Source organism: Lipotes vexillifer, unplaced genomic scaffold, assembly GCF_000442215.2.
Source record: "Lipotes vexillifer unplaced genomic scaffold, Lipotes_vexillifer_v1.1 scaffold817, whole genome shotgun sequence".
Taxonomy (NCBI): domain Eukaryota; kingdom Metazoa; phylum Chordata; class Mammalia; order Artiodactyla; family Lipotidae; genus Lipotes; species Lipotes vexillifer.
In genome coordinates this window covers 98,404-107,416 of record NW_006799071.1, presented here as the reverse complement: position 1 = coordinate 107,416, position 9,013 = coordinate 98,404, and the positions used below count along the sequence as shown (strand labels likewise).

General features: G+C 39.0%; 1 protein-coding gene across 1 annotated transcript in view; it reads left to right on the top strand.

Moving 5' to 3' along the window:
- Positions 1-6,064: 6,064 nt before the first annotated feature.
- The window catches only part of LRRK2 (leucine rich repeat kinase 2), a gene marked incomplete at its 3' end in the record, with an annotated part of 100,374 nt that continues 97,425 nt past the window's right edge, over positions 6,065-9,013 (top strand). The window contains exons 1-2 of the mRNA XM_007471478.1: positions 6,065-6,267; positions 6,546-6,631. Coding sequence (XP_007471540.1) covers positions 6,114-6,267; positions 6,546-6,631 — 240 coding nt within the window. The remainder of the gene's footprint in view (positions 6,268-6,545; positions 6,632-9,013) is intronic.

Genomic DNA, 9,013 nt, shown 5'->3' with positions numbered 1-9,013 from the left:
TTTGGAAACTCTAGTACTAGTGGTGAAAGATATGATTGATATATATCTCTTCATTTGGAACTTAAGCTTGCATGTGCTTTTATTTTATAACTACCCTTGGCAGGGATATGAAACTATGTTCTAAAGATACCATTTAATTATTGAGTTGTAAAAATAATGTTCCTCCTAAAAAGAAATTTCGTTATTTTTTTTCTATGAAGAAATATGATAAAAAAGATGCATTATTTAATTTTTCTTGTTCTTAATATTATTTTATCAGTAGAGATTAAGTACTATGAATAATAATTTATTTTTTTCAATTCAAGAAATATTTTTGGCCACCTATAATATGCGCAGCAACATAAAGGCAACGATCTATTTTTGGTGAAATAGACATTGAATTGGTTTTCTATGGCACTGCTTTTATTTTTCTATAATACTGTTAATATACATACGTACTTCTAAAAATTTTAAACTAGAATATAATATTAGCATAAATTTGGAGACTGATTTCCTGAGCAAACCAAGCATGAAGACTGTGGATACTCTGCTGTTCTAATCTCAGAGTAACTTGCATTTGATTTAATGAGAGATTATTTCAGCTGATAGGGGAAGAATATCACATTACAAGCAGAGCTGTAATTTTTATCTCTAGTTCAGAAACCAGAAACAAAAAGTTGTTTTCTGTATATATACGGCATAGATGATAAAAGGTAAGTGCAGTTTCAGTGATTAGACAGCCTTGCTCTGGTTTGATGAAACTCATATGGAACAACAAAATGATGGAAAAAGTTTGGACTGAGAGTCTGAGACTGTCATGCAGTTCAGTTCTGCCTTTTAGTGATGACTTGGAAAGATTATTTTACTCCTGTGGTCTTCCATTTACATTCATTCAGTTATTTATCCAAGTGACAGATATTCATGGAATGGCTACGCTGTGCCAGAAACTGTTTTGTAGTGTGGGTATAGAACAATACTCAAGATGCTCTCATGGAATTTGTAGCGATCAATGTAGTACTTCTGAGAACAGGCTTACATTACTTGGATTATTGTTTTTGGGCTATGTAGACTTTTGAATTATAGCATATATCCAGGGAGTCTGCTACAATTCAGTTTGAATTTTCCTGTTTGGCTTGTGCCATGTAAAATATTTTATATTTATTAGTGTGGTAAGTTATATTCTCCAAATAAGTTTTCTACTTATAAACTTTGTATTTTATAAATTTCTTTGCCTTATTTCTTATTATAGTACATTATTTGCTGTGAAAAATTTGAAAAATACATGAAGCATAAAAATCACTTATAATTCTATGACCTCACAGGAACCCCTGTTACACATGTGTTTATCTTATCTACTTTCAGTAGTTTATTAGGCATATACTTTTTTGGTTATTTTTGCAAAACTTGGATCAAAATTCTGTAATTTTATGTCCAACTTCTATATATTATTAATAATTTATTATTTCCTCATATGCTAACTCCCAAACAAATTTCAAGGAGTTCTTTGCCAATTTGATGAATGAAAGGAATTCATTTATATTTTATTTATTACTTTGAGTACCAGTGAAGTTGAAAATACATTTAATTATTTTTATTATGAAATAAGTTAGGAATACAAAGCATAGATAACAATGTAATGAACATCCATGTATCCAATAATAAGTTTAAGAAAAAAAATTACAGATACAATTCTAGCCTTCAGTGTATTCTTCCTGGATGCATTTCTACTTTCCTCTCCCCAGAGGTTAACCACTAGCTAGAATTCATTAGTCCCATGCATAATTTTTATACTTTTCCTATGGAACTTTGCATGTTTAGTATTAGAGGATTGATATCCCAGTCGGATGTATATACTACTGGAACTTTTAAAAAGGTATTATATTTTTTTGCTGTTTAGTCATGTTGATACATGAAACTCTAGTTCAATAATTTTCACAGATTTATATGTCTGTTATATGAATATATGAAATGTAAGTGTTGATAGATATTCAAGTGGTTTTCATTTTCATTACAAGCAAAAAATGCCGAACTGAACGTTTTAATATGAATTTTCTATGCATATGTGAGACTGTCTCTAAGGAATATCCTTGGAGAGAAAGTGCTGGGTCACAGAATACTTACATCTTCAGCTCTACTAGATACTTCCATATTGCTTTCCAAAGTGATTTTTCTGATTTATACTCTCACCAGTAGTGTATAAGTGTTCTAGTTCCTCCATATCCCAGCCAATCACTGGCATTATCAAACTTTACATTTTTAGTTAATCTGAGGGGTGTGAAATCATATCTCATTATGGCTTTAATTTGCACTTCTATTTTTAGTGGGGTTGGGCATCAGGTTTAAATGGCATTTTCTCTTCTGTTAATGCCTTTTATATCTTTTGTTATATAAAAACTAGCCTTTCTTTTATGATTTATGATAGTTCTTTTTACCTTTTCTTATTAATATTTTCTTGGTTATATGCATTGAAAAAAATTTTCAGCCTGTGGTCATCTTTTAACTTTGTTGATGGAGTCTTTGTATGAAGTTTTAAATTTTAATGTACTTTAACAATCTTTTCCTTTATGGACTGTGATGATTATGTCTTGTCTTTCTGTATCTTAAGGTCTTCAAAAGGTCATTTCCTCCTCAAAACATTCAAAACATTTAGTTACATTTTTCATATAAAATTGTTCAAACCAGCATGGAATTTATTTTTTAATATGGCATGAGGTAAGGGTATGATTTGCGTTTTTTTCTACAACCAATGGTCTCAGATTCATTTATCAAATAATCTATTCTTTTCCCACTGGTACACAATGCAACATCTCTCATAAAATTTCCAGATATATAACGGTATGTTTCTGGTTTCTAACTCTTTCATTGATTCTTTTTGCACAGTACCAGAAACATGCCGGTTATTATAGCATCATAATAAGACTGAACGCACTGCTTCCTATGTTGTAGAGGTTATGCCCTGCATTAGGACACGAGGCTGAAAGGATGGGTGGAGTCTGAAATCTAAATCTTGCTTTGTGCACCCTGGCACAGTGCTGTGTCTGCCTGGAAGGAGGTGCACATTTTTCTAATTCACAGGAAGACATTGTCAGGCACTTTTTCCTCCTCTGGAAAATTGATAAAGGCTATCAGAAGCCCTGAATCAATGCCTGATTGGGCAATTCTGCTTTGTCCTTCTTCGAAGGTGTCTTGTCTCTTCCAGGCCCTTCACTCTTGCTGAAAAAAAAAATTATTTTTGCTTAGATTTTCATTAGCCTTGCACTGTTTCTTTATTACTTTGTGGGGGCATTGGCATCTTTTTGATATTTAATCTTTTCATTAATTGATATGGCCTATTCACTCATTTATACCTTGCTAATAATGCCTTTTAATACAGTTTAATAATTTCTTCATAAAGGTTTTTTTTTGCAGTACGCAGGCCTCTCACTGCTGTGGCCTATCCCGTTGCGGAGCACAGGCTCCGGACACGCAGGCCCAGCGGCCATGGCTCACGGGCCCAGCCGCTCTGCGGCATGTGGGATCCTCCCAGACTGGGGCACGAACCTGTGTCCCCTGCAGTGGCAGGCGGACTCTCAACCACTGCGCCACCAGGGAAGCCCCTTCATAGAGGTTTTAAAAATACTTTCTTAGGTCTACTCCCAAGTTCTCTCTCTCTTTCTCATTGTTGTTATTATGCACTGATACACACAGAAAATTGAATTTTATAACTATGTGTTACTGATATTTAGGAACACAATTTTTGTATAGTTATGAATATACTTTCCTTATAGTTATTGTCCATTCACAGTGAATTTCCAGTTCAAAACTTTAATCCATTTTTCTTCTGGGGCACCTGTGGCTTGTCATTTCCCATCCAGTGATTTGTAAGAACTTTTAAAAGATTAATGCTAATTGTTTTTGTCATATGTATTGCAACTTTTCTTTTTACAGTATGCCATTTGCCTTTTAGTTTTATTTATGTTGTTTTCCTTGACTGCAGAAAATTAGAATTCTTATGGAGTTACATACACCAATCTTCTGTAGTTTTTATGTTTCCTCATACCAAAATTAAATAACTGTTAATTTATATTTTCTTTTTAGTTATTTTCATTTAACTTTTTAACTCATCTGGAATTTGTTTTGGTAATTTACTGTAATTAGCAATGTCTGTTTTTTTTTCTTTCTTTCTTTTTTTTTGCGGTACGTGGGCCTCTCACTGTTATGGCCTCTCCCGTTGCAGAGCACAGGCTCCGGACGCACAGGCTCAGCGGCCATGGCTCACGGGACCAGCCACTCCGCAGCATGTGGGATCTTCCCAGACCGGGGCACGAACTCGTGTCCCCTGCATCAGCAGGTGGACTCTCAACCACTGCGCCACCAGGGAAGCCCAAGCCTAGCTCATTTTGATTAAAGTGGTAGAGTGTAAACAGCCTTCAATTTAGGGTTAGGAGATCTACCTGCATTTAAGTCCTGACTCTCAAGTTCTCAAGTTCTGTGACACCAACAATGCTCTTCTCTTATCGACTCTTATCGACTCTAAATTCCGTTTCCTCATCAGTAAAAGGATAAGTAGCTGTCTTATCCATTTCAGAAGTGTCATCAGAATTGGTTAACAGAAGTGAAATAAAAGGATCTAACTTCCAGTCCAATCTTCTCCGTTGTGAATGATTCCCCCCCCACCCCCACCCTGCCGCCATCCCAGAAGAGATCTTCTGAAGGTAATAGATTATCTTTGTCCAGCCTTGTCTTTAGTTTTTCTTGCTCAGGTTTCTCTTACTGCAAAAAACACATTACTGTGGTATTTTTCTTTTTTTAACACTTTAGTAATTTTGAATACCAAGAGAACAATGTTTAGGTTTGTATCTCTCACCTCTTCATTTCATTTATCTTGTGTTTTTCTGTAGTTTTTAAAAAATAATAAATTAATTTAAATAATTTAATTTTGGCTACATTGGGTCCTCCTTGCTGCGCGGGCTTTCTCCAGTTGCGGTGAGTGGGGGCCACTGTACGCCGCGGTGCGCGGGCTTCTCATTGCTGTGGCTTCTCTTGTTGCAGAGCACGGGCTGTCTAGGGCAGGGGGCTTCAGTATTTGTGGCTCATGGTTTCTAGAGCTCAGGCTCAGTAGTTGTGGCCGCTCGGGCTTAGTTGCTCCGCAGCATGTGGGATCTTCCTGGACCAGAGCTCCAACTCGTGTCCTTTGTCTTGGCAGGCGGATTCCTAACCACTGCACCACCAGGGAAGCCCTCTCTTTAGTTTTAATTGCACGTTGAACTGAAACTCAAATTTTCAAAAGCTAATTTTAGTGGCCTTTTGTCCAGCAGAGCTTCCAGATAACTAACAGGAAAAATGTTTTTGTTTCCTTCCCTACAAACAGCCACAGCAACCATAGAAAAGCATTTAACTGGGTACATTTTGGTTGCTTAAATCTTCGTCCATCCTTGGGGGGAAATTACTCATCTCCCTATAGTGGTAACTATAAAGAGAATGTTTTCCTAAAAGGGGCCAACTGGGCGTCTCCCTCTTTTCCCAACGCTCCGATTTCTATTCTTAGATCTGGAGATCCACGGCAGCTTTTATTTTTCTTCTTCCTAGTTCCCAGACCTTCCGCGGGGCTGCAGGAGTCCAGGCTGGTGGGTCGGGGCGCGTGGGCCGCGGTGCCCACCGCGCGCCTCGCCGGCCGCTGCAGGGCCCGGGGACTGGGCACTTGGCGGAGTCCGCTGAGTCGGTTTCTTCCTGCGCGACTCCCGGCCGCGCCGCTGCGGAGAGCGGGATCCGGACTCGGGAGGCTGCGCCGGCCCGGGGTCCCGTCTCGGCCGGCGCGGGGGCCACGGCCACTGTCACCCGGGCCGGGCAGGCTTTTGCTGCGTCCTGCCCGCCTGCCACGGCTCTGCGGGCACCGCCCCTCAGCTGAACCTCTCGCAGGCCCCAGAGCTGTGTTTTGGCCCTGGGTGGGGGAGGGGGAAGCAGAGGAGGAAAGGGAGCGGGCGGGGGAGGGCGGCGCCGGACGCGGAGCCGCCGCCTTCGCATAAATGGGCGGGCGTGGGTGCAGATGGGGTCAGCCGGGAGCGCTGGCTGCGGGCGGTGAGCTGGGCTCGTCTTCTGACCGGAGCGGCCGTCCTTGGTGCGGGAGGGGCGGCCGGGTTGAAGCAGGGTCGGTCATGGCCAGTGGCAGCTGCCAGGACTGCGAGGAGGAGGATGAGGAAACTCTGAAGAAGTTGATAGTCAGGCTGAACAATGTCCAGGAAGGAAAACAGATAGAGACGCTGGTCCAAATCCTGGAGGATATGCTCGTGTTCACTTACGCCGACCACGGTAATCGTTTGCCAGGGAACTGTCCCTTTACCGCCCCCCGCCCCGGCCCTCCTTCCCCCCCGGCCATTTTTACAAACTTTCTCCCCCCGAACTTTGTGGCCGCACAAACCTGGATTCTTGAGAAGCCGCAAACTCTCTACTCCTTAGGGCAGAAAAGAGCTGACAATTCTAGGAAGGTCTTGAGCTCACTTCTTTTGTTTTCTCCCTCCTTTTCAGACTTAAAAGGGGTGCCATGAATCGTGACTTTGCTACTTTTCCCTAACCCCCTTCTTTTCCAGCCTCCAAGTTATTTCAAGAAAAAAATGTCCACGTGCCTCTGTTGATCGTCTTGGACTCGTATATGAGAGTCGCTAGTGTGCAGCAGGTAAAGGAGTTGTTTTCATTTCTCCCATTTCCCCTTCTCAATGGAAATAGGTGTTTTTCTATTAATATTCTATACCCAGAGTTCTGGGTTATTTCTGAGATTTGTCCTGACAAACCGCTGACTGTGGTTTTAAGATGGAAGCCGTTTTCAAATCATTATCAAATGTTAACGGTGTAAGAGGGCCAACTGTGTGCTCCCTAATTGTATTTAAGAAGTAACTTTATACAGTCGGTTGACAGAATATGGATGGTGGTGGGAGGGGAATAATAATGGATTGAGGTTTCATTCTGACATTGGCTAGATGGCTAGTTCATCAGTGCTTAAATAAAATTATTCTAAGAATCTTCCCAATGTACAGCATGTCCTACAGATGACACAATTGTGAATAGTTTGGGAAAGAGGAATAATGAACAGTAATAGAACTAATAATAATTAAATTAATAAAATGAAGTTACTGGCAAACTCTCATAGGTTTAAGTTTTTCTTTTTTTTTTAAACTTGAAGACAGATTTCTAACCTTCTTTAGTTGTAGTACACATTGTATTATCTAAAGAGTGATGTTTTAGGATTCCCCTATAAGTTTAAATCTATACTTCTCAACTGTTTTCATATAAAATGAATGTAAAAGTGAATCTTAGAATCTGCACTGTAGGAAACCCAGAAATTTGTTACATATCTTAGATATATTTAAAAAGGAGCCTTAAGATGATAATTAAGGATGATTTACAGTCAAAACAAAATTACTGCCTAAGGTTAACTTCCTTTGTAGATATTGAGATTTGGGGAACTGAAATTACTTTTTTCATTTTCATGTTAGTTCCTGAAGGGTGAGAGAATTGAACTTTGAACTCTATCGAGGTGCAGTGTTTCTTAATACCTACTTGAGAGGCTAGACAGATGTAAGAATTATCTGGATCTCTTAAGTCTGTATCTGTCTATCTCGTGCTAATCTCTGTGTCTAGCTATGTCTAGTTTGGGTGAAACATATATCTAGCTTCTTTTATATGAAGATGTTTATATCTCAGATAAATGGTTACTTTTATTTTTCTTCAACTGAAATATTTCCCATCTGACTATTGATTTTCAGGCTGTTAGCAAATAAGATCATGAAAAAATGGAGACATGATAAAGACACTGTTCTTTTTAACACCCAATGTCTGAATTTTGCCCATGAAACATGAGTCACTCCCTGGCACTGGCCTATTGTGCTTGCTACTCTCCACCCACATCATCCTTCTTACTTGCCTCTGCTTTGGTGTTCCAAAGTGCCTTGTCTGGCAGCCCCCATTCCTTGGATTCTGTTCTTGGTAGTCTCCTCTGCCAGGTACAACTCAGAACAATTGGGCCCTGGGTGGCCTTTGGTCTGCAGGGTCCAGAGGAGGCAGTGCTAGACTTGAGAATCCAGGGAAGCCTGCAACATTCCCGCCACCTAATTCTTCTTCATTTTAGAAACTGCCTGAGCCTGGACATGTTTGTTTGGAGTAGTTATGAATGTCACTCAATATCCTTGCCCAGTAGGTACCAGAGATAAATGAAAATAAGGAATTGTCTTTTGATTTGGTAATTTAATGGAATAGAATTATTAGTTTCAGCACAATATATTAATCTACAAAGGGCATTATGTATATTATATCACTTGATTCTCGCTGTACTCTCACTATCCTCTCAGAAATCTCACTGAATGTTTTTTCCTCAGAATAAGTAGCTCATTTAGGATCGCAGAGCTAGTGACAGGGTCAGGACTCAAGCTTCACACACCTTCAGAATCTTTTTCTATCATACAGTAGGTGCTGATGTCATAAGTTTTTTGTGCAAGTAAAAAGTGCAATGGTATGATACAAATACTGTGGCTGTGCTACACACAATGACATTATCGATTTAAATTATCATTGATCTTATCAAAGGGATGTGGAGTGGAGTAGCTCTACTGATATTTTAATACTCCACTTAAAATTAAAAAAAATTTTTCCTTCAGATTTCTTCATATTACTGGTGAAATTAGTCTAGATATTCTTTAAAGCTTTATATCTTGAATCAGCTGGAGGTGCTGAATTAAAATCACTTGATGAATTTAAGGAGTTAAGGTAAAGTACCCTTCAAAAGTAAATAGTAAGGTTTGTTTTCAGAGTTCATTTAACATGACATTCCACACTCTGAATTTTTATTTTCAATGTCTTTTCATATTTTATTATTTCTCCTTAATAAATGACAATCTTTAGAGAATTGGTAGTTAGGCTGCTGTCTTATAAATTTCTTTTCCTGTCAGTCATCTGATCATTTCTCTGTGTTCTTCAATTTACATTACTTCTTTTTATCCACACAGTTTCTACCTTTGATGTAAGTGAGTGAAATATGTGAAAGTGACTAAAATTTTCTTTAACC